Source organism: Pocillopora verrucosa, chromosome 14, assembly GCF_036669915.1.
Source record: "Pocillopora verrucosa isolate sample1 chromosome 14, ASM3666991v2, whole genome shotgun sequence".
NCBI lineage: Eukaryota > Metazoa > Cnidaria > Anthozoa > Scleractinia > Pocilloporidae > Pocillopora > Pocillopora verrucosa.
Window position 1 is genome coordinate 1,930,164 of NC_089325.1, and position 26,293 is coordinate 1,956,456.

The 26,293-nt window shown below is 37.3% G+C and overlaps 3 protein-coding genes across 6 annotated transcripts; 1 reads left to right on the plus strand and 2 right to left on the minus strand.

Annotated features, from left to right (window-relative positions):
* Positions 1 to 231: 231 nt before the first annotated feature.
* LOC131779638 (lysosome membrane protein 2-like) lies at positions 232 to 12,302 on the minus strand. The gene is made up of 14 exons (XM_059096204.2): positions 11,971 to 12,302; positions 10,827 to 10,987; positions 9,953 to 10,106; positions 9,012 to 9,266; positions 8,432 to 8,523; positions 7,335 to 7,384; positions 6,873 to 6,942; positions 5,962 to 6,140; positions 5,068 to 5,186; positions 2,975 to 3,048; positions 2,706 to 2,760; positions 2,329 to 2,514; positions 1,723 to 1,772; positions 232 to 1,367 (listed from the first exon to the last, which is right to left on the minus strand). The coding sequence occupies exons 1-14, from the start codon at positions 12,118 to 12,120 to the stop codon at positions 1,349 to 1,351; spliced, it is 1,614 nt and encodes a 537-aa protein (XP_058952187.2). The 5' UTR covers positions 12,121 to 12,302; the 3' UTR covers positions 232 to 1,348.
* Positions 12,303 to 12,456: 154 nt separating this feature from the next.
* Positions 12,457 to 16,409, plus strand: LOC131779599 (nocturnin). Of its 4 annotated transcripts, none has more exons than XM_059096167.2 (3): positions 12,457 to 12,631; positions 13,790 to 13,976; positions 14,690 to 16,409. In XM_059096167.2, the coding sequence occupies exons 1-3, from the start codon at positions 12,476 to 12,478 to the stop codon at positions 15,499 to 15,501; spliced, it is 1,155 nt and encodes a 384-aa protein (XP_058952150.2). In that variant the 5' UTR covers positions 12,457 to 12,475; the 3' UTR covers positions 15,502 to 16,409. The 4 variants fall into 4 exon arrangements, with proteins under 4 accessions (XP_058952150.2, XP_066017705.1, XP_066017706.1 ...); XM_066161608.1 differs by having other exon boundaries at positions 13,832 to 13,976; XM_066161609.1 differs by having other exon boundaries at positions 12,560 to 12,699.
* Positions 16,410 to 18,629: 2,220 nt separating this feature from the next.
* On the minus strand, positions 18,630 to 20,518 carry LOC131779602 (BTB/POZ domain-containing protein KCTD8-like). The gene has a single exon (XM_059096169.2). It carries the CDS (start codon positions 20,426 to 20,428, stop codon positions 19,715 to 19,717), a length of 714 nt encoding a protein of 237 aa, XP_058952152.1. The 5' UTR covers positions 20,429 to 20,518; the 3' UTR covers positions 18,630 to 19,714.
* Positions 20,519 to 26,293: the final 5,775 nt, after the last annotated feature.

A 26,293-nucleotide genomic window follows, 5' to 3' on the forward strand; every position in this document is an offset into this window, starting at 1 on the left:
TCCTGCATACTGCTGGGATCAGCAATACACGTGCATCGGAGCGCGGAATCCGAAGGTCTGAGGTTCGATTCCTCACGGGGACTCAGAATTTTTTCTTTGTCCCACGCTTGTGACAAAACGAAAAACATCTTTCTCTATTTCTTTATCGAGCCTAAAAATTACTATCTTTCTTGTTTTATTTACAATAAATATTTATTGCAAGCAAGACCTTGATTTATTTGAGCGAATATCGTGGATCTATTTTCATTTAAGCACCAGTACCTCTATAAACATTTGAGAAGTCCTTGCTAAGAATTTTGATGACCCCAATCAAATTTCTCGCACCTTATGGAAGAAATGGTGCTAGACTTAAGCTAGGGCAAAAGCGTTAACTTTTATTTTATAGAACTCAAACTAATCTGCTATTTTATCATTTCTCGAAGTCTTTAAATTACATAAACACAGCAGCTCGAAAACGTCAGACATGCACAGGTGTCAAATCTGACTCGCCGCGCGCAGACCGCTGTTTGCTCACGTCACGCACAACGACCTGGTATGGGAAAGAAGGCGTTGCGTGACAAGACAGCGGTAGCTTGCGACGATACCAAACTGTCACGGCAAGAAAAAAACCCATTTTCAGGATATTTTTCGATCCCACGACAGCATTTACAGTAACTCCCAGGTCCAAATCTTTCATTTCACACAAATCTATACAGTATTTAATCCAACAGGAATTGAACGTGAGTTCAATTTACGAAGTACTTCACTCATGGGAGCCTAAATCCTAACATTTGCTTGGTTGAGACAATGAAGAGTGAATTTTCTTGATCAATCACAAAGCGAGGTGTACCGAGACCATAGCAGTACCTTATCACTTCCTCCACTGTTAGGGGCCTCTTTACACAAATTCGGGTTACTTGTTTAACTCGAGCTGAATCACCGAGAAGGAAAACCTTTAATGCAATGCCGGAAATGTTTGAAGGCGGTTTACATGCAAAAAAGCTAGATCAGACCCAACATGGAGGATTGAGCTGTGTCCTGTTCCTTTCATGTTAACACTGGCGCATAAGTTAACTCGGTTGTATCTTTAACTTAATAAATTAGCATGCATATTTGTCTCGCTGTTAGTAATTCTACCCTTTCTATACTAATTTGAATATCATCGCTAATTGAATGTGCATAAAGTTCCATCATCACAAAGTAAATTCAGTTTTTGCAAACAAACGAAGCTTTCAGCAACCTTTACAAAGCAGGTATGTATTCCTGTAAGAAAAAGTCCTTTTTTTTCCGGCGTCCTCTAATCCGCGTATTAAACATTTCCCAGCATTTCTCCATTTCATTTTCTTGAAAAGTTGGTGCAAGATCTCTTCTAGGTGTACATCGCGCTACTGTTGGAGAGAAAACTCGAGTTGTCATAAACTATACATAAAATTTGTCATTTACCAGGCAACAGGTCTGTGAGGGAAAAAAACGATGCCCAAGGAGTCTGGAGTATAGCGTTAGCCTGAAGGCCGCTTTGCCGCGAAAGGCGTGGACTGTACAGTAAAAATGTTGCATCTATTGCGAACGCGATTTGCTAATCAGACTCGAAGATTTAACATTTGATTCGCAGAAATGCTTCAGAAAAAATTAAGAAGTTGTCTTTCGGTGCACGCGTAAAAATCCATTAAACATCAGCGAAAAAGTACAAAAGAGATAACTGGCTATTTAGAGCCTACCAAACTAAAATTGAGCACGACTTACCCGTCAGTAACAAGAGGCTGTCTCTCATCGTCCTTAACATGACCATCGCCCTAGGATGAGGAAACAAAACAAAGCATGTTTAACAACATAGCGTTTTGTAACTAGCTACTAGCTACAACTACGATGGAAAGTATTTTGAGCATTATATTTTCGATCTTTAAATCAACCAGAGTAACAAAAGGCAAAACAAATGAAAGCAATAACAATTATCAAGTAGCTTTGCAAAGCGACGATTTCTTCCGCCGGAAAGGATATCTGGATAAATAAATCCGTGTACTAAGAAAGAATGTGCTTTACAGACATGAGCGAGGAACTAATAGACACACAATCGACCTTCTCCGCCACAGATCAGCGAATAACAAATATTGGAAAACAAATATCTTAACGAGTACGTCATGGGTAACGAACCACTCAGGTTGATACCGGCCTTGCGCATGCGCTTTGAAAAGGGCTCACTCCAGGAGCCTGTGGTAGTGGGAATTCAGCGGTTCTACCCATTTCAGGTACCAAATCTCACGTTGATGCATATACCATAGGGAACACATTCCTTTTTCATTAACATATAAATTTTTTACCAATATTTAAGAACCTTTAAATCTGATTTACCTCATTTACACGCAATTCTAGATCGTTTTTCTTCTTATCGGCCGTCAAGATCAGCAACAACAGGGCTAGTAGAATGAACAGGGCTCCCAGCCCCATCAGAAAATATTGTATCACCTCTGTTATTGTAATTGGTAAATACACCTTGTGACGAAAATCGGCTGCTTTCCCGTCGGTAATTACAAAACTCTGAGGAGTTAAACTGCAAATTGTTAGACCTCCGCCTCTTTACATATTAAACAAATTACAGTAGCTAAAATTCTCAAATCGTTTTTTTTTTTCAAAGTTTTTCTAAGCTTGAAATTCTTTAGAGACTCTCAAATGACTCCTAACGTAAGGATGCAAAGGAGAGGAGTAATTGAAGCTAAAATTGGCCTTACCTCACTAGCGTACATCACAGGAAGGAAAACTTTCGAAAATTTCCCATTAGTTGGACTGCAAAAAAAAAAAAAGGCATATCAGCATATCTTTAAGTGCCTTTTTAAATCATTGATTTTAAAATTGTTGACACAAGTTGGGAGAGTTTAGGTATGATTGACTGATGGCAACTTAAACCAAGTTTTCAAGAGGCGCCTAGGACTCTTCAGTTCGCATGGTATTCAGCAAAGCACAGTAAGTTTATATCCAAAATAAATTTATATCCACTTACGCGAACATTTTCACAGGCTCCACGGCAATGTTGATTTGAATCCTTTTAGCTGCCCTCATAACAATACCAGTAATCTGGAAAAAAAGTTTCAGTGACAGACAGAAGAATTAAGGATTGACCAACATGACTGAAAGTTAAAGAAAGATGTTTGTTCGTCCGGTCACTGCCATCAGGACAAAGAAAAAGAATCTGAGTCCCCATGAGGAGGTGAACCAGACACCTTTGTATTCCGCCTTCCGATTCTCTACTCCTGGGCTAAATCAAGAGTATGACTACAGACAGAATTGGACGACACGAAGTCCTGTTACCAATTAATCATAACCATTACAATTTCCTGAAAAAAAAAATGCATTTAGGACAAACATCTCCTGTAAGGGCAATGTCTAAAGCAAAAAATTTGGAAACTTCCTAGTTTCTTTATACAGGGTAAGCGGTTGTTGTTATGGTTATTGTGATCAATTTGAGATTGGTGGATTTAGCTGAGTGGACTTAGTATGATTGGCTGCTTCAACTGTTCGATTATAGGTGTCCGATTACAGCCAACTGTCCAATTACACTGTCTGATTGCAAGTGCACAGAGTGATTAGTGAAATATAAAGCAGCTGATACACCAATCATATTTGAGGAAATTGTACTGAATGGTTATGATTAAAACGTTTATCCCAAGAGCTTATGTATGCGAGACAGACGATAAACGACAGAGCCCCTTGAATTACATCTCTTGGTATTATCTAGACAAAGCCAATCGTTTAACCCTTTAACTCCCACCAGTGATTAACATGTAACTTCTCCCAATAATATTCTCTCCACATCCAACAAACAGGTCATAAGAAAACTCAAACTTATCAGTTCGAAACTCTCGATACTGATTTTACAAAGAAATGTTCGGCAGATAGAGGGGAGAATCAACAATCAGATCCTGGCAGCTAAATGGTAAACTACCAAGATCTGATCGTTTATTCTTCCCTCTCGTTGCTAAACATTTCCTTTAACCCTTTTCACCCTAACATCAGTTTGCATATTCTCTATACTGTTCTCTGTACTTTTCCTATGGTATTTACAAGGAAAATTGAGCTTCTTGGGTGTGTGATCATTTCCTTTATTCTCATAACCCTGATGTTTGATTCAGTAATGATGCTGTAAGGAGAAATTGCAAGTCACTCAAGGTGCAAGTTACTCACAACTTGAGTGCAAGTGCACTCACTCACTCAAGATGCAAGTCATTCCTAAGGGTTAAAATTAGTTCCCAGAATTTGGTGTTAGCTGATGATAGCAACCTCTATCTGATAAGTTTGAGTATCCTCGTTACCTGTTTGTGTGGGATACTATATGGATTATAGGGAGAAGACAAAAGGTTATCAGTAGTGAAAGTTTAAGAATTGACAGGCTAGTTCGTTATCATGAGCTACCAGCATGCAATGCAGCATGAAAATGTTGTGGATTAGGAAGGTTTTCTGTTTTGTGGAAACAAATCTTTACGCTTCAAGGTGGCTGAAATTCCTTCTGGGAACTAACACGTAAGATTTTCTGTACAAGAGGCAGAACATAAATAAGGGAAAATTTGCCGACTTCTACAGTTATACACAGGGAAGCAACAAGGAAGATGTTTTCTACGAAGAGATACGTAGACTGAATTGAGTAAGGAAATGAAGAATACAAACTGACACTGAATTTAAATGCAGGTGTTTACGCTTGACATTTTTGCAGCGTCCTATTTTGCGAAATTTCTTTTATCTGTGAAAACTTACTCTTACGAGAAATAGAGCAGTTTCAATTGAGGTTCGGGAGTAACCATACTTGCTTTGGTTTTCCTTCGCACTGTGATTGGTCCAGAAAACTCACGCCACCTCCTCAACCAATCAGATGCAAAACTTAAACTAATCGCGATTTTGTCGCCCGCGTTTTCCCGCGTTTCGAGCGATTTGGCTCCTTTTAATTGAAGTTCTCATTGGCTAATGATAATGTCCACCTTCTCTCCGGTTGGTTTTTCGAAACTCAGCTGAAACTGCTCTGTCAGTAAAATGCAAAAAATTTGAAACCACGTATGTTTCTTTGCTACACAGTTAATTAACTTGTTGTACTACTCTACTGACCGGTTCGATATCAACGTAAGTTTCGTGTTTGCTCTTCTCTGGGTTAAGCCCATGAACCGCTTCTAACAAGGACTTGTCACTTTGGTAGAAATGAGGTGGCGATAACACTACAGGTGGATCTGGAGAAACAAAAGCGTTAAAAAAATTATCACTAAATGACAGTAAAGATAAACAGGCTTGTACTTAAACCAACTCCCTCTCACAAGACGATAGAGGCCATGAAAAGCGTAGCTAAGCTAATGCAGGTACTACCACTGGCCGAATGATATAAATGGCTGAGAAATTACTGACGCTTGTTTCCCTGAAACGAGGACAATTTCTTGTCCCGATTGGTCGATGCACTTTGTAATCTCTTCTTTAAAGTTTTTACCAGAGCAAGTTGCTACTTGTGCGATGATGAATCGTAACAACAGCAGTTCAAACGAATAATTTTGACTTTTCACAACATTTCTCCCTAAAAGCCTCAACTTCGTGCGCTAGACCCAGTTTCCTTGGCTTATGCTCGAACATACAAACGTGGGCCTTATATTCGCCAAAACTTGAGCCAATCAAAGAGCACGAGCCGCGCGGGTAATTTAACCTTTACACCTTAACATCAGTATGCATTTTCTCCCTACTATTCTCTCTACATTTCCTAAGGTGCTGACAAGGAGAATTTGTTTAACAATCAAGATTTTCTTCATTTCCTTTACTCTCATGACTTAAATGGTTGATTCAAGGGTGATATTATAAGGAGAAATTAGATTCTAGTCACTGCTAGTGGGTGAAAGGGTTGACGTGTATTTAATCAACTCTGCTTCAATTTGTTACTGTCAACAAAAAAGATTACTGATAAGCAAAAAGAAAGAGTATCGATGAGCGAATCTTAGGGCTGCAAACTTTCTTTTGACTTACTCAATGGCTGACAGCGGCTGATGTTCAGCAAGCCAGTGGGTAAACAGCCAGAGGGCATGCAGAATCCCTTATTGGGCTTGTAAGTATCACCATTCAAGTAAAGTTTATCTGGTGCTGTGAAGCGGTACAGCTTAATGTCCTTTACAGTCTGATCGGATTCATAGACAAAATATAAAGATCTGAGGAAAAAGGAAATCAAAACTTCACATAGACGAAAATATATTTCGTTCTGGCGAGCGACTTTTGATATTTTTTTCCCCTTAAACCACAGTCTAGATGCATAAAACAATTTTTAATTGAGCTTCCAAAGTAAGCCAAGATTGCTTGGATATTTCTCAACTTTGCCACCTGATTGATCCAGTTAAAACTAGCGCCATCCTATCAACCAATCAGATTCAAAATTAGAACCAATCGCAGCCAATAAGCAGTTTGTTTATTTTCACTTTGCGTTTTATTGGCTCCTTGTTAGAGTAGACTGTTCTAGGGGTTCAGTTAGTAGAGCGGAGCGAAATATTGCACGGCGCGATAGTATTGGTGGAGTGAAAAAGCCGCGGAGGTTTGGGACAGGAAAAATTTCATCACATAACCCGTCCCAGACTCCCTTTTTTTTCTTCACTCCCCTGCTACTATCGCGCTTCATTTCACTAACTGAACATCTGCAACATGCTAAGGCTAGAGCTTCAATATTTGCGTCAAGTCTGGGCGCTGGATGCTTCTTAGACTGAACGGCCGTTACCTATCCCTGGTCCTGAGCGACAGTTCATATCACTGCTCATCACGACCACATGCCATTTCATCGCACACAACCCTCCCCTCCTCTCCTCTTTCCTTCCGTTACATCAGTGATATGTTGCATTTTCAGTGCTACAGGAATTAGAGTAACAAGTCCTAAGGGGTCAAGAACACTTCACCTGCAAACTTCTGGAGAAAAGGCATATAATGTCGCTTGTTTATCAACACCTGGCGAAAATTGAGTACCATCTGCAAGACAAAATAGGAAGATTCAGTCCACTTTGTTAAAGCAAAAAAGACGTTAACAAAGAAAGACAAAAAAAGAAAAAGTTTTGAGGACAAAAGTTGCAAAATTTCCTACAATTTTGCTGGTAACATGTACTTAAACAGGCCTTGAAATCTGATAAGTTGTTTTGTTTTTAGCGGTACTTTCTCATTAGCTGAGAAAAAGATGCAATTTGTTGCAAAAAAATCAAGTGATCCGTGGATTAATCACATTGCTTAGAGCCAATCAGATTACAACGATCACCAGTGATTTCAAAATGGATGTAATAAAACAATTTAATTAACACAACCAATTAATCAGTTACTTGATACAGTTGGCCAGGGGAGCCTTAAAAACCTGAGAAATGTCAATGTACCTGTTCCATTAATCATATTTGCATACTTGTCACTCCACCATGATAAATGGCTGCAAATGTAAACAAAATTTGATCTTTTAGTTTAAAAGCACCAAATCATGAATATTAGACAACTATACAAGAATTCTTCACCCTTTCACTCCCAAGATCTCCCTAGTTAATCTCCTTACTGTCTGCCATACAATTCTTATGGTGTTAATGAGGAGAATTTGCTATTGGATAAACCAATAATTCCCTAATTGATAGTTTTCTTTATTCTAATCACTTGTCTGCTTCATGTTGTATTGCTATTGTAAGGAGAATTTCTGTCTTGGTCACTCATGGGAATTAAGGGCTCAATAGACTTAATTTGGGAGGCTTTGATTTCTTCTTAAAGCACACTTACAGCACATTAACTAATAATAATTGTTTAATAACAACTATTCCCTGCACTCTGAGAAGAGCCAAGACAAATGACATTCATTTGATGAGTTACATTAAGCTGTTCTAGCTACTTTTACAACTTCAAAAATGCTATTTGAAAATTTTTTTTAAGAGTTTTTATGTCAGTCAAATTCAAAATGCTTTGGGAGTGGGATTGTGTCATAGTGAAACACTGAAATGCTTGACAAGTTTTTAAAAAAAATTTTTTTTAGAAAGGCATCTTTCTGCTTGATATCTTTGTGTTTCTAAAAAATACAAAATTCACAGTACAAGAAAAAGAAACTTGATGTTCCAACTAACTTTGAGAGTATAACTAAAAAAAAATGATGCAAAAGTTCTAGACTAAAAAAAAAATTTGCAAAAAAATTGTTGACAACAAATAAGATTAATAGAACTGAAAAAATTTAATTTAAACTCACTGAGATTATCACTCTACCAATAAGAAAATAGTCATGGAAAAATAAACAGTCTCTATGGAAACAGTCTTTATGGAAACAGTCTCTATGGAAACAGTCTCTATGGAAACAGTCTCTATGGAAACAGTCTCTATGGAAACAGTCTCTCTAAGCATCTGAGGATGTATGAAAGGAGGCTACAGGCCCTACTCCACAAAACGTAAGCAACGAAAGTGGCATAGTATCATTGTTTGACATGCACATAACCTTCACACTTACGATTCTCCTCTCCACATAGTAAATTGTTCAAGCTTGTTGATGTCAGTTTGTCCACTGTTCACAGCACTTATTCCATAATATGTGTTGTTATACTGAAAATATATTTAGTTCATTAAAATTAGCTAGCTCCAGGGCAAAAAAATTTATTCCATTCCCACCTCCTTTCAGTTATTCAATACTGAGTAGTATATGTACTTGTTTAAACAGCTTCATAATGCACTTAAGGGTATCGTCTTCTTAATGGTCCATGTGCTTTAAATTATATATTTTCTTTCTATGAATGATGCAGCAGGTTTTACAAAGTTGTCATATTTCCGCAAAAGAAATTAGCCCAGCTGAATATACTCCACTTATACAAAAGTGAGTTGCTTTTTGCAACTTCTAACGGGTTTGCACAGGTAATATTATTATCTCTGTCTTTCTGGTGTGTGTCAAATGACACAGAGGGAAGCCATTTGCATTGTGCCAATTGCACCAGTTCTATACCACTTTCCAGGGCCTTAAACCTTGATATGGTCTTTTTCTGGCAGCCCTTCAAAAGTAATAATAACAAAGGTGAATAATATTTCTGATCACTTACCTGTAACTGGACAAAGTCTGTTAATCCATCCTGCCCTGGGCAAGTGATATTTTTATCTATGATGGGTATATGAATTCCTTGGGTGGCCTTTACTAAGAACTCCAAGAATGGATCCTTATATCCCCACAGGATATCATACACAGTCTTCCTTTGAAACAACTTGACTTTGTATAATTCAGCTTCAATTAGCATTCCAAAGAAACAGAATTCATGCTTCTTGTCATAGTTGTTGTTTCTTACCCACAAAGCCAGAGTCTGTTGCACAAGAAAAAAAGTAAAAGTTAGCCAGAGCAGACTCAAAATGTAAACAATTCAGTCATCAACTCTTTAACTCCCACGAGTGACTGAGGCAGAATTCCTCTTTACATTATTAATACCATGTCATGCAGACTAGTGATAAGAATGAAGAAAAATATGAATTAGGGGATTATTAGTTGATCCAATACCAAATTCTCCAAACTAACATTATGAAATTTGTATGACAGGCTGTAAGGAGAATTATTAAATGAGATCCTAGGAGTGAAAGGTTTAACATTTCCCCTTGTGTAATTTCAAAAGTTCTGGTTTAAAAAAAAATAAAATGAGTGACTGATTCACAACTTAAAATAAATTAAAAGGATTGTATTAAAATTGTAAACAAACTTGCTTGAGGTTATATCCAATACATTCTAAGGCAGCTGGTCTACACTTTATAATTGTTATGGTTTATTTATGATGGCATTAAAAGGACCATTTAATATGTCTGAAAAGAAGCTTTAATCTTCACTTACTGTGGGGGAAGGTCAAAAATAGACTTTCTTCAGTAAAGCATTGTCTTTTAGTGACTTTTTGAGGTTATCTACACTACATTATTGCACAAAGTAGCCCTTGAATAGTTATTACTAAATAATCCAGTGTAGAGTAAAATTTTCACAGGCTGAAAAATTAAAAGCTCTGCTTACCATAAGTGGAATATTCACACTCATAAATGTATCATTCCTGTCATCACAGCCTTCACAAGATGTCTCCGGATCAAAAACATAAGTTCTGTTTGGCATAAAAGTTACAATGCTCCTGTCACTTGTCCAGTTCAGCACCTCATTTGATCTAAGTTCTCTGCAAAACGAATTTATGCATTTTTAAAATATCTCATTATTCAAAACCACTCATTTCATACAGTAAAATGTCACTTCATTATGTAATTCTACAAAATATTTAATCCCTTAAATTTGACTCATTGCAATGAGCAAATTTCTTGCCTGAAGTGGATGGAAGGTAATTAGAGTGTATATTCCTTATCATTCTAAAGGCATGTCTTGCTGTAAAAGGTGAGGTTTTCAACACATTTGTGGGCACCAGCATGTGAAAAGCAGGTTATTTTGTTCTACTTATACTAGGAGCACTTTTTGATAAAGTATAATACAATCAATGCCAAAATAATCAATAGAGAAAATCATAAAGTAGGTTGATGTAAAATAAGGAACAAAAGTGAACTAAAAGTACAAGTATATGAAGAGAGGCACAAGAAAACAGGGTTAAGAAGTTATAATTACTTTTAGTTTTCAAACAGATTGCTCTATAAGATAAGGAAAGTTGCCTTTACCAATTGTACAGTTTTCTTTTCAAGGACATATCTGTGTACAGGGGTTTTTGGTAGGTTTTAAAGTAGATGGCAAAAACTGCAAAGTAGGCAGATAATGGGAGGTCTGATCTCTACTCTAGTGTTGTTAATTTAAGAGAAAAATAGGTGGCGAGTTTGCTTCAGATAAATTGCAAAATTCTATCAATAGCTTGCTTTATTGAAACCCCTGTTATACTGTTACATTGTGAGCATACCTGTAAGAATATGGGCCTTTCTGCTCTACAGCAGGAACTGCTTTTCCTGTCATTACTTCCTCATGGTTTTTCAAGTCAAATACGTAATACTTCATGTACACAGGAAGTGAAGTTTTAACCCACTCTTCATACACTAAGCCACCAGGTTTTAGTTCAACACTCTGAAATAAGAGTTGATCCACAATCTATATTATTGTACAGTAGTCCAATGGGCATGGATTGGATGCACAGTTTGTTACAACCTGCCTTAAGGGTGCACTCATATCTACAGCATATCATCAAAAAATTGTCACTCATCTAGAAAGTGCATTCCATGATTGAAAGCAATTGAAGAGCAGGAGAATAAATAAATTAAAAATGTAGTACTAACAGGTGTTTCAATAAGTTGAAAGAATATTATGCTTGCATGTCAGGTGATCCTGATCTTTATTTTTATAGTTTAGGTCTGTCACAAATGTTCTCCCAAGGAATCTTAATAGGACAAGACGTCCTAAATGAAAGACCTTCCTTTCTATATGAAATAAGTAAAAATAACATTTAGGTCACTAGGAACGTTATAGGAGGCCTATAATTGTGGCACAATTTCACATTGGAAATATTAAGTTTGGTAACACCAGTGAAAATGTCGTGCCATGAGACAAGTACATAATATACCAAGCAGTACTTGCATAGAGAAACTTTGATGTACAAAGAAATTACCTGTACTAATGTTATATTTACGATGAAATAACAGCTACGAGTATTAACATGAAACCACTTGATGATAGAGCAAATCGGTCGAAGTCAAAGTGCGAAGTTCGGTTTTGTGCAACATGTAAAGCATATGACTAAAACGACAAATCTACGGCAAAATTTTATTCTTAGGATTAAACCAATCCAAGATCTCACCGAAACAGGGCAGAGGAGGTACATGTGCGACTTCGTTTCAAAAAAAAATTTCGTGGGCACTTGCGCAATTTTCCTTTCTCAGCTTTTGCTGGGCATTAAAGGAAACGAGTGAAAAGAAGGACAATGACTTTTCTTCGAACAAAGTGTCTATGAATTTAAGTCCTACTAAGACGCATATGAAAGGCTTTTCAAGACCAAACTTTCCACACCTTAAAGCGTTGTCTATGCAAAAAAGTTAAAGGAAGCTTGAGCTTACCTGATCCACTTTGTTCTTGATTATGTTCGAGAACACTCCACCGACATCTAAAACTAAGCCAGCCACAAGGAGAAAGACTCCTGTTATAGCAAAGCTCATGATCAAAACTCTTCGGCTACAACAGCCACAGCAACGACGTCTTGACTCCATGAGGACAGGAATTAAATCTATCCTCCAACAGCTATAGAGGAACTGCGTAGTTGAAAATGTTGCAACGTGATCCAAGACTTTGACCTTTTATGGCTGGTTTAGTGGAAATCTAATGCTTCTCGGAAGTATAAACTGGGAATTTGACTCCACAAGAAATTCAATGAAGAATTTATTTGCCGAAGTACGTCATGCATAATTCCCCATACATGACGTACCTACCATACCTGGCGACCGTACCGCTGATAAGCAGTAACCCTGGGCTCGAGATTTCAAGTGGGTGTTACGGTTGAGTAGTCAGCGGTCTCGTATAAGTACTCCTGCTAATCATGCCGCTGTGACCCTGGGCTCGAGGTTGATGAATACTTCGAAGAGTGGTGCAAAGCGTTTTCTTATCATTGGGATATCTCTAGTAACTGGTATTGTTCTTCTTGTAAATGGCTGGATCCTTAGTGCCGGAAGTGTGTTTGAAAACCGAGCGTTTTCGAACTTTATCAAGAAACAAATGAATCAGGTAAAGCTCCGTCCTTCAGTAGGAGATCATTGAGGATGCGGAAAATTTGGTTGTGTCCTCGTGTACAGGTACACAAAGAAACGAAACATTAACGAATGCGTCACAACTCCATGTATGGATATGAAAACAATAGGAATTCCCCCGTGTAACAGGTACACCAGGACAGCCCCGAAAATTTGGTCTTGTACAGTGTTTGGGGCCGTAAACTGCAACTCGGTCGGCTTGACAACGATTTTTTTTTCGGCTGCCATCTCATTTGCAATAGTATTCCAAGATTGGACGTTCAATTTTGATTTACGCCAATTCGTATCCTAACCTCCTTCTCAAAGATGACAGGCCCAGAAATCCGTTCCTCGATTGCCTTTCACAAAAGACCTTTCAAGATTTAATTTTGTAATTGGCACTTTAAAAAGTGTTTGAAAGCTCTTGGGTACTTTTCATAACATCCGTGAAGAAAAAATATTAAACCTTTATTGCAAAAACTTTAGGTTTGCATAAGAGTAATGCAGCCAGGTCAAATTCCAGATCCTGAGGCAGTGTGCAAATGCTAAAATCCCTATCTGAGGGGGAGTCCTCTCAGTCAATTCCTGTGGATAGCCCACACCCCCCTCCCCCCATCCTGAGACAAACCATTGTTAGGTGCTATAGGAGTACTCAAGCAAAGTTGAGTGATTTAATCAGTCTTTGATTGTTCCATCAACATTTCAGTATATGTACTAGGAAGGTAAACCAGTAGAAAGGTGGTCTGTTGCTTTTGTTAATCCTTCAACTCCCAAGATCTTAATACTAATTCTCCTTACTGTCTGCTATACAATTCTTGTGATGTTAGTTTGGAGAATTTGGTAGTGGATCAACTTGTAATCCCCTGATTGATATTTTTCTTTACTCTTATCACTTGTCTGATTAATATTGTATTGATATTGTAAGGAGAAATTCTGTCTTGGTCACTCATGGGAGTTAAAGGGTTAAGAAGCCATTGGTTTATGGATGTTATTAGAAATTTAAATCTTTGACCTAGGAAAGTGTGCATGGTGTCTTAGCTAATAAATAGTGCGATTTAAGTCATTTTGTGAGGAAGTGTACATATTAAGTTTTATTAACCTTTCTGGTAAGCTGTTAAAATATGATTTCTCAATTTAACTGTTGCATTTCAACAAGGATATGGCCGCGGATAAACTTGGATTTTTATTTGCACGAAAGGAAACCATGACTGAAATAACAAAAATGGTCAAGAAGTTCCCACCATTGCTTGAGAGGACCTTTATCAGCTGTGAGAATGAAGGAAAAGTCAAAAGTGGGGAAACTTCTGAATTCCGTGTGCTTCAGTGGAATGTCCTTGCTGATGGTAAGCAGATATTTTTACTAACCCTCATCTTTATGGTCATATAGGCCCTGCTATGCGCTTGTCTCATGAAAGACTGCAAGGTTTACATTTCCAAATTTGCAGGTAGCACTCAGTTTGCAAAGGGAAAGAAACTCCAGAAAAATTAAAACTTGAAAAATCTGAATGAAAAACTCTGCAAGTGTCTCATTATCTTCTTACTTTCTTGACTTTCCCAAATTAATATGATCCATTGACAAATTATCCACAATTTCAAGATCCCCTCTGTACCACTCAACAGGAAAGAAGATATGAAGATATCAGGTTTCTTTCCTCACATATTGATGTTCGGGGGATTCAGTAGAAATTGGCAAAACTAGCTATGGTTAGTAATTTCACTTCTGCCAGCAAAATGAAATACCAGTAGATTGCGAAGACTTGATTATATTTAGGATGGAAAGTAAGATATTGATCATGTATTGAATAAACCCCTTTACTCCCATGAGTGACCAAGATAGACTTTCTCCTTACAAAATCAATAAAATACCAAGCAGACAAGTAATGAGAGTAAAGAAAAATATCAATTAGTGGATTACATTAATTGATCAAGTACTAAATTCTCAAAACTTACTCATAGGAATTGTATAGCAGAAAGTAGGGGGAATTACTTATTAGAACTTGGGAGTGAAAAGGTTAATGAATCTATCACAAGCATCTAATGTCTTGATTCCTGTTAGCATTGAGCACTTCAAGTCCAACTGATAACTTTATCAAGAGTCCACCTGAAGCTCTTCTGTGGTCAAAACGAAAGCTCCGATTACTTCAAGGGATATTGATGTATGATCCAGATATCATAGCTCTGGAGGAAGTTGACCATTTTGAAGATTTTTTCTTGCCCTCACTTCAAAAACTTGGATATGAGGGACTGTTTGTGGCTAAAAGAGAGTCTCCATGCCTCAAGTTTGCAAATAACTCAGGACCTGATGGCTGTGCTTTGTTTTATGATCGAGACAGATTCTCTCTTCAGAAGCACAGAGATATCTCACTAAAGGATTCTAGTGGAGAAATCACTAATCAAGTTGCTTTGATGGTGAACTTATTTGATAAAATCCAAGGCAAAACTCTTTGTGCTGCTGTCACTCATTTGAAAGCCAAAGAGGGTCATGAAGATTTGCGGCTGAGCCAAGGAAAAAGTCTTTTGCAGTCAATTTCTGAATGCATTGGTGATGATAAGGCTGTGATAGTACTTGGAGATTTTAATGCAGAGCCATCAGAGCCAGTCTGTAAACTGATGGAGGATAATCAATACTTGAGAATGAAAAATGCATACATTACTGCAACAGGCAAGAACCCAGAGTTCACAACCTGGAAGATTCGCCCAGGAAAAGAAGTGAAACATTCTATTGACTATGTATGGTATTCTGAGAACCTTAATGTTACAGGGTGCCTAGAAATTCCAGAAAGTGATGGTGTTCCTGAGGAACGCTGCCCTAGTTTACAGTATCCATCTGATCATTTTTCTTTGGTGTTTGATTTCTGCTGGGGATGAAATCTCCCATAATTTCCAATTACATAATATTTTAAATTTTGTCATTGTTTGATTTATGGAGACATTGTTAGCATGATGTTGGCATTGACACGGTGGTGAGAGCAGTCACCTCCCATCACTGTGGCCCAGGTTTGATTCCAGGACCTGGTGTCCAATGTGGGTTGAGTTGGTGTTTGGTTCTTGTCCTCACTCCAAGGGTTTTTTCTCTGGGTTGTCTGCTTTCCCTTCCTCTGCAAAAACCAACATTCCAAATTTCAGTATTCCAGCTGGAACGAGTGGACTGGAAGAGCCACCTTGTGGAATGTCCACTCATCTATATAATTATTATATTAATAATAATAATAATAATTATTAATATTATTCCATTCTTGGGTAAGGAACTCACTTAAACAAACACCTTTGCACAGATTGAATCAGTTTCATCCCTAGTAGGATGGAGAAAGTTGCCAAAGAAATATCATTACACAACAGACATTCAGTGAAACTAATGTTCAAGACAACAATGAAGGTTGAACTATTTTAGCTGCATTATCTAAGTTTTTTATCTCGGATTCTGATGACAGATATAAGACATAAGAAACTCAGAATTATGAAGCTGGTTTGAGAAGAATTTAAACCACAAGGAAGAATTTACTATTTTCATTTTGCCTCATATTTAGATATACCCCCAAGAAACATTACAAACATATGATTTTAAAGGAGAATAAAGAGAACCAAGTGTAACTTAATTTCTCTAGAGAGCTATGAGCCTTTTGTTTTAGGTTTAATTATCACATCTTCCAGACAAAGAGGGTGTTATACATACCCCAATATCATAATCCTATAGCTACACCTCTCTGAGTCAAAATGATTGTACAGTGAAAAAATAAAAGAACAAATTAGAACCAGTGAAATCAAGGTGTGTGTATTTCTACTCCAGGTTTCTATTTAACTGAAATGCTAACAAAATAGTGGGAAGGAATACTTTGCATATATATGATAGAAAGTACAAATTCATTTTTTTGAGGACTTGAATTTGTGTTGTTGCTAAATTTTGAAAGCTTGTAATAGCTGTGCAATACAATAATAATTATTGGATTTATTGATAGAAGTGACAGGAGAAAGTTACTGATCGTTTTTACTCATTCGATATTTGATAATGAAAGCAAAAGACGAGATGAGGATAATGTTTACTTTCAAGATACCCTTTTGTCAACAGTTTTTCATCACGTGAAGGAGCTATACGAAGAATTTTGGCATTCCTTCATGCATGTGTGATATTTCAATAACAACCATCTTTGGTATTATTGTCCAACAGTTCTTAATGATACACTTCATGTTTAGAAGCAGAGCTAGGCATTTTTTCATGCACGAACAGAGATCACGAACAGCTTCGAATATCAAGGTACAGGCCACACCTACCACCTCTCCCCCTGCTGAAAAGCACGCCCGTCCACAATGCACCAGCAACTGCATCCTTTGCGCCATTCCTTGCGGCACAATTTAATTTGAGATTAAATAAATTGCGGTCTGTAGCATAATTTGATCATTTGTGGACAAAAGAACTCCAATTTGTACTTATATTGTACTATTGTAATGAATAAAACATTGAAGAAAATGGATTTTAACTGAATGCGCATTTACGGGGTTCATTTCTACAATTGAATTTCGTCCGCAGGTTAACTCATTTTGTAAAGAAGGTTGCAGGCTCTATCTGAACTTTCCTCCCTCTTCTCTTGCCGAGTTATTGGAATTTTTTAGCGTCCCACAGTCTCCTGCTTGAGATTTATTGCGGGACGGGATCGATGCCGAGCGGGAGGATTGGAAACTAGCCGGACAGTTGTGTGCGCTTTCAAGACGTCCTCGACGGCAAAAACTTAAGTATGAAAACACATTGTTATTTGCGCCCCATGAATAAAGTTCATTATAGTTATTATTTTTACTACGATTATGATTACTATAATTGTAATTGTAATTATTATTATTATTAGTTTCTAACTTAATGAATTTTTTATTACTGGTTTGTAGAATTTTAGAAATGAAAATTTTTATTAGTAGTTATTGATAAGACGGCTTTTTATCGTACATATTTAATTTTCAAGACTTACCTATTAAAATTATTCATGAATAATTATTGTTATTATAATTTTATCATACATATTATTATTATTATTATTATTATTATTATTGTTATTATTATTATTATTATTACTATCATCATCATTAGGTATGACCACGCAACAATCTCCATCCATCGAAAAATCAGGGAAGCCTCGGGGGAATTAAGAACGCTCGCTATTTGCCAGATGATACCTGTCAGGAGCCCACTGCTCCTGTGCCTGTACAATTTGAACTACGGTCCCCCAACATCATTATCTAATCAGATGTTTGTTCAAATTGCTTCATTTTGAGACGTACAGAAGATATTTGAACGTCTAGAGAAGTAATATAAACTCGGATTGTCTTGGATCCTCAAGATACGAAATAAAAACTTTGTCGACCTTTGAACTCTCACGAATTTACTTGGGGTCAGCGTTGCGAAGCCTCAGCATTACCATGGAAATGCTTCACGTTGTTGAATGGCAAGCGGAGTACTTTAATGGTCCTTTCAGTGATATCATCAATGATTATGATAATTGACATCAATTAACCAAAACGTTTCCACCTGCCTTTTACTGGTCTTTAATGGGTAGAATCTATTTATTCGTATACACCCTCGACAAGAAATCTTCACAGCAATATGCAAAAATCAATATTGCAAGCGAAGCCAGAAAGTCTTCGGCATAGCGCGTACGCAAACATGCTAAATAGGATTTGATGTATAACTCGCCAAAGTTGTTGTAAAAGCAGTTTCCTGGTTAAATCTTCGGAATTTTCTCTGTGCGAAAGTAAAAATCCTCGGGCTAATCGAGCTATGGTTTCGATAGTCACCTAGACATGGAGAAAATTTGGTCGCACGTATTTTTTTCCTTCTTTCAAATGGAATTGACAACAATATATCTTGATCGCAACTCTGTTCGTCTTTTCTACTGGTAAATTAAATGACGCATTGACTTTATGTCGTATTTTAAACAAGTTAGCAACAAAGTTACGACTGAGTTCAATTTTTATCACACAACTCGACGGTTGGAAGTTAGCCGGTACAGTAAGTTATTGTCAAGGCGATCTGTGACTCTGTTTTTAATTTCTCATTTCACAATTTACAAATACTTGTCGAATATACATCAACATATATCATGGATCCAACTGAAGAAGTCATTCTCCGTGCTTAATCGTGGTTCTTTACGTGTGGTTTGAAAATGGCTTTTCCATTGACACATCTAGAAGTTCAAATTCTAATTAAGGTTTTTTTAAATTCAATTTCGATGCATGTTAAAGTGGGTTACAGGAGAAAAACTATTTCCAGTTTTGAATTTACCAGTCGCAAAATATGACAAGTTACATCTTAAGGCGTTTGCGTGTTTTGTGTTAAAAAGCGGCAAAATAGACGTTAAGAATATTCCGAGCGTAAACTTTGCTAAATCGATCACGAACCAAAACAATACTACTCTTTGTAACATTTGGACAAAATCTTCATGCCTATTGTGAATCTGTTTACTTTCCCCGTTTGACTTCGCTCGCCTTTGAGAAAAAGGTAAACGTAGATGTCTAATTTACGCAACGTGACTGGGATTTTGCTTGATCGAACTAAATGTTCCCGTTTTAAATAATTCGCTTTATTCTATTATGAATTAAACTCAAGAAAACTCTCAACCTGAAAGAAATAACTGATGATCTCAACCGAAATACAAATGAAGAAATTTTTTTCTCAAACAAATACCAAGAAAAAAAATTCAATTTCTCTTTCTAGTAAGGTATTCTTAGTGCATTCCGGTATTATAACACTTGAAAATTGCGGCAATACAAAATGAACAAGAAACAACAGGTAACCCATTCTTCTTTTTGCACGTAAGGGCGAAGACACCTCTCATAGGCGCGGTGCAACCTCTTCAACGAACCTCTGAACAAAAAAAAATAACGCCTTTATCACTTTTCATAAAAATAGAAAGTATGACTTCTACTTCGGTAAACATTCGGGATATATTGTCTGTATGAAATATCCTGGTTTAAAAAAAAAAATTACAGATTATTCTTTACTTCAGTATCATTCGATGGTTTAAAACTCCGATCACTGGAAGGTATCGTTTGATGATCGACCGGGATCGTGAAAAGTACAAATACTAGCAATGAATAATTACAGTCTGAAGAACACATAATCGTTGAAGTGGTTCCATTTTGTCTCTTCGCTTTCAGGATCATAACCAGCTCCGCCGGCCGAACTTGTGATAAGCTTGAACCCTCTATCGTGCAGTTGATCGAAAGCTTTTTCCAGATAGTTGTGCTTTAGGTAGAAGCGGTTGGTATAACGTGCCTCGTCTCGATCAGGGTCTCGCGTTTCGTTCAGCGATTCGCCAAATACCTCCCGTGCTAAGGCAACATTACCACAAACCAGGATACGCTGGAGCTTTCGAAATTTAACATCAGCTAGACCGTCTCGTCCAAAGGCGTATGTCCCGCGTACACCAATAGATAGAAAACCAGATGGTCGAATATTCTTACTATCACTGCCCGTTTTCTCTCGCTGCAAAGCCTTTATTATGCCCTTCAGTCGAAAATATTCCGCTTCCGCGAGCAGGCGGTCCCTCTCGTTAAAGTTTTCTGGTAAGGCAAGCTTGGAGTTGCGGAGATAATCCAGAATGTAGCGAAAAAGCATTCCGTCGCGGTCGATGAAGAACCGACCGCGTGAATCTCGAGGGATTTTATGCTTACCGCTAAACATTGCGCTTAACAGCGAGTCAGGATCTTTCAACAGCGTCGGAAGAGACGTTGTATAAAGCTGACCACCTACATTGAGTTCAACTACAGCTGGTAAATTCTGATCCGTTGGTGATTCCTTGGGCGATTGCATTTTTTTTTCTTTCAAGGCAAGAGAAGAAGCAAATGATAATGAAAATTCGTTCACTGGTAAAATACCACTCTTAGCGAAAAGTAAATAATGGCTGGTTGCATTACGCACGCGCAATCCCTCCTTCCGATGTTGTGGCGTTATTCTCTCAGTTAAGCAGCTGCCTCTGATTTGAAAAATGAAAAGATTCACATCCAAACCTACCCCACTCTTTCTTTTTCTACTCTCTGTAATTTACTTCCAACATTTTCGCTTTTGACTCATTTCAAGGCGCAGTTTAGACGAGCCGTCATTTGACCCGAGAGAAAAAAATAATACGAAAAATTCCTCGCAAAATATCAAATTTATTAACAATAATGCTACTGCTGAATATATATTTTTTTGAAAATTAATGGAATATTTTGGCGAAATTCGAAAGCCTTTCATTGTTACTGAAACGAGAGTACATTTTTAATCAGCTGAAAGGAAAAATAGACTTCTGCATTTGGTGATCTATTTGTTTAGTATACTTGATTGCAATAAAAGTGAATTTGCATTTTTAAAACAAAAATTCAGGAGATTTGGGTTTCATTTATGTAAAGCGCTATCAGGTTTTCGTCGCCGCCTTTAGTCTGCTAACAACGAATTGAAAACAGACAAAATTTAGGCGTTACTCCTCTGACGTCGACTTAAATCGCTAAATACCATTTTGGGTTGAGAAAAACAAAAATAATTGTCATATTTTTATCCACCATAAGCTGCCTAAAGAGTAGAATTTAAAGAAAGCCGAATACGCATAAATTACTTTTGACTTTCAACGGGTAGGCTGAAGTCACGTGGCGTTTGCAACGACTAAGAATCGACAGTTTGATGATCGTCAAATTGCAGCTGTAATGTAAAAGATTTTTAGCTTTTTCCCTAAAATATCGGTAGTTTTTTACTTGAAGTAATCAACAGTTAGCTAATTTATCATTCAAGATGTGAACAGATCTCTGTGTACAATGGCCCGTCAAAATTAACTGAAGACAGGAGGAATCGAATGTCTTACGTCTTATAAGCGGCTCTTTAAACGCCCACGCTTGGCGAAAACAGTCACTTGAAACGCTTGTTGGAGAAGCAGAATATTTTTTGCAAAACAAAAAAAAAAGAAGAATCCATTAGTTCATATTTCAAGTTCTCTTTTACGTATTATTATTTTTATTTGGAATTTTTTATTTCTTTCATTTTCCGTTTGCGTGCAACTAAATACGGTACACTACCTATTAAATATATAACCATTGTGTTGCTGAACGAAACGGAACAGCGCTTTTAGGAATAACAAATATCCATCCATATTTCTCGTTCTAAAAAATGTTTCAAAAAATCATGATAATATAAAGACGAAAATCTATCTAGAGCTAGACTAATCCAAATCAAATTTGAACGCATCGTTTCCTAATAGTATCATTTTTTTATTTCACTTATTTTAAACAGGGACAACCTAAACATTTGATGAAACTCGTCTAAAAGATGAAGGATTTTTGGTGTAATTTCTGAAACAAATAGTACCATTTTCAGACACATTTCGACATCTATTCGCATGTATATGTTTTAAGATATTTTCGTAAAATTATATTTGAAAAAAAAAAGGCAATGTCAATGGCCGGAGGGGATTCTTTAAAAATTTTAAACAGCTTAATTTGCATTGCCGCTATCTACTAAAAAATACATTAACAGCACTTTTAAAATATGCTGATATGACCATCAAGTACGCAGAAAACTGTGTATTGGTCACACGAGCCAGTGATATCAATGCTAACCAATAGTTCTCATAAACATAATTGCCGTATATTGACTTAATTCAGAACTTGCGAACTCGTAAAATTTAGATAAAGATGTCATAACTTTTCGGCCAAAAAAAAAATAATAATGCTTTCTATATTTGCCCTTATCAATACAGATAGCGGATAGCCATTTGGTCTCGCTTATTTCACCAATAACTTTGAGTTAAGCGCACAAATGTATTTTGCATCTTCTTGACCCCATTGCAGTCATCCAGTGATTATTGCCACAACATTCGCTAAGGAAAACAACAACAAAAGCAACACTTCATTCGCTATTTCGTGTAGAGTTGAACAAGTTAAATTATCGCTCGAAAGGTGCTTGTTAAACGGGAGAAAGAGGATTTATACACAATGCTTTTTAGAACCAATTAATTAGCCTCAAGGAATGTGCATGTCAATGTGAGGACAAAAGAGAAAAAGGTTTCAGTCAGTCTATAGCATTTCAAACACTTAACTGAACTGTCGGTTGACAAGCATGATTTTCTTGATTTTATTTTTCTTACAACCTGCTTCAAACCTCTGCCAGTTGACAATTGCGAATTCAGAATTAGTTTTATGTCTCTTGCTCTTCATTTGGTTTGCCGAAACTTCCGCAACTTATGTCTAAAACCACAATTAGGTTTTGGTGTTTCCTATCACATTAATTCAAACTTTATCGGCTTTTACATGCGCATGCATCATTTTCTTTCGCGGAGTAATTCCCTCCGTGATATATTATTTTTCTAAACTTGATCAGCGCACTCTCACCTAACTCCACAAACTCTTTATTTGATCACTATACTGACACTAACAACATTCTTTAACACGTTGCCCGGCCAGCGTCACGCGCTTGCGTAAAAGACTGAAAACGGTTTCGTGTCTCCAGCTAATGTATAACAGGATACTTAAGTGTTATCAACTGAGTTGATATTGTGTTGTTCAACTGAGTTGTTAACGTAAATTGGCTACCGTAAAGAGTTTCAAAGCTGACGTTCGATGGTTAGCCGTTTGATAGAGCGATTGATCTACTTTAGCGTCTAATACAGCTAATAATAGCTGATGTAGCCATGTAGCTAATAATCTAGCTAAGGTAGATTGCTACATAAGTTAAACAATACACATCATGACCATTGCAATTTCTTTGAATGTGATTGGTGGATGAATTGCTTCATTTTTCGCTAATTATGCTGTAGAGTTAGGAGCAGACAGTGTAATCGGATCTTTGGTCTTGATAGGAAAGTAACGATCGCAGTGCGTATACGCAAATGAATCCAATAATCAGATGGATTATAAGTAACCATAGCAACATCTTACTATCCAAAAATCTCAAGGATTGTTAGGGTGGAGTATCTAAATTTTGGAATAACAAGCCCTACTTTTTGAAATAGTGATGGTTAAAGTGAATTGAAGCGTAACAGGAATCGGTGTCTTCCGATTCCGGTCAGTAATCGTACTCGTGATTAATAAATCGTGCTTTTTCATGGCGATCGTCCAATTCTGTTAGTCACTAGTATGATTACAGACCGAATTGAACTCCACTCGATCTTACTACCCTAGCAGAAAAGTGATGGCAACATGTTGGTATTAAATGATGATGTATGATGTCAGTATGACTGTTAAAGTGTTACGCCTTTGTATTTTGACACTAAGCATCATACACGCGCGCTATTTTGCCTCCACTACTCAATCAGGCACGCTAAGTGTTGATAGCTGGGTGCGTTGGCCAGCCAAGCCATCGTACCGTTTATTTAGCACCAACATGCTTACAAGAGTTTATTATTAGTGCGATTTAAGGCAACTAAATGCACCAAAGCCGGAAACGATGACCCTTAGAAACCAACAGATGGGAAAAAAGGGGAACGTGTACCCCAAAACAAGGCAGTGGTGCCACCCTCGTGTATCCTCTGATCTTTTGATCCTATGAATAACATGATGTACACAGGTAGATAACATTTACTTGAGGAGATATGCGAGTACAATTCTAATTAAAACCTGATTTGAACATGATAATATTTCAGGAAAAAAAACTAAATTACGAAATAAATTTCAATGAAAACGAAACCTTACAACTTAAGGTTACTTCTCACCTTCGCAGGAAGAAAATTCGTACGCGCGCTAATTTTACTAAAATCCCAGCAAACTTTGCATCAGAAGAAAGCTTAATAACTGCAGTTTACGATAAATGTGTCAGGAGCCGGTAGGGCGTGAAATGACCGAGGGTTCTTCTATTGAATTTATCGGGTATGGATATCGCAGCACGAGCAAAATGGCTATTCACAAGGCATCAATCAACAGAAGTATGGCAAGCTTTTTCGATATGCTGATTGGTTGTCTAGATATTGGCATCTAAGTTGGAGCAGCTAAAAATGTGCGAGGCGTTTTGCGTAAATGGACGCCACGGGACAAATATTTCAAATATCAAAATTTCCGACATACTTTCGTTTGTCATTATTCCTGGAATGTTTTGGCGATATTTAAGGAGAAAATCGGTCAAATCTAAATACCCTATAAATTCGCTTGAAGCGGATGTCTTCGTCCTAAAATGAAATGCGAGATTTTAGCTCCTAAAGGTTCGCATTCTTGACAGAATGGTACTCTTTCTCTCATCTTTGAGCCTGTTTTTGTTGTTGTTTATTTATTTTTTACCGGGCTTTCGTCCGGTTTTAATTTTTTCATCAGCAAATAATTTTCCATAAGTAAAGAACTTCCACATGTGAATTTTGTAAAGTGCGCGATGCAAACAAAATATGCAAATAAATTGAAAAACGAGCCCCAAGATGAGCGGTTGCCGCGAAAATTTGCCCAAGGGACTCGCCAGGTACGAGATTATGACACCTTCCTGATTTTACTGACTTTTACTTCAAATACGTTTTTCTAAATGACTCGGGTGCTGTCAAAGGTTTTAGAATTTTTTTACTGGGAACGTTAGGTTAAACGTTTGAATTCAGTTTAGTGAAATACAAGGAAAAACGATTCTTTCGGCCTCTGAGGATAGGATTAAAATTGACAAGGCGAAGGCTGACAGCGGAATGCGTCTCCCTACTAACGACCTCAAATTACAAACTGCGACCCCATAACTCGATGCACACCTCGCGCCCGCCTCCAGTCCTCTGATACGTGCTAGCAAAATATTAATTAATGCTGATTGTGATTATCACAAATCACATGTTATGGAACTGGATAAATTATGTCAAGGAAAAAGTAAAAGATTACCTTTATATATCTGAATGCGTTTGATCGATGGATATTAAAATTCTATTTTTTTACTAGTATCGATTCTTGGATCCTGTATTTGTTCCTTGAGATGAAGGTGGTCCGATGAAAGACTGTTATTGGTAGTAGAGACTGAAGTTTCGACAACTTTTCGTCAGAATTGATGGTCTCGATCAATTAGCCGCAATCATACCCGCGAACAACAAATCAGGCTCCCGCTTCTTTGTCTTCCAAATTTGTCGATCACTTGTAATGAATTGAAGGGGGTAGGTTTCTAAAGAAACTGTGGTGCTGCGTCGGTGGGAGAGTATAGCAGGGTAATTCGGTATTGTCAACTGAGTTAATAACGTAAATTGGCCACCGTAAAGAGTTTCTAAAGTTGACGTTCGAGCGTGAGCCCTTCGTGAGAACAAATCATCACGATTTATGGCTGAAAAAACAAGGGTTCTCGACGTCCCACTCTAAATAAACTGTTGTCGACAAATTCAGAATTACTCTCCCGCCTTTTGTTCTTTGCTTTATTGTGAAAAAAAAGTCTCACCTCCTCCTTTCATCAAAAATGTCACACCTTTTCTCGTGTAGATGCCTTTAAATTAATACCATGTTCGCGTTCGCTCTGAGGTCTTCCATATTTTCTCTTAAAATTTTCCCTTGAAGTTATTCCTAAACTGACGCTCACAAAAGTTGATTGATTATGCTCCTAGTATAGCTATCTTTATGTGCACGTCTCAATTATAAATATTTACATCTCTCGCTTTTGTTTGCGTGTTTAGAACAGTGTAAGCTTGGTTAAAAAGCTTCTGTGTCTCTCGTGGCCCGATTGGTTCAGGTGTGTTCAGCTTTTAGAGGGTAGCAAAAGGAAGAGGGTTGGGGA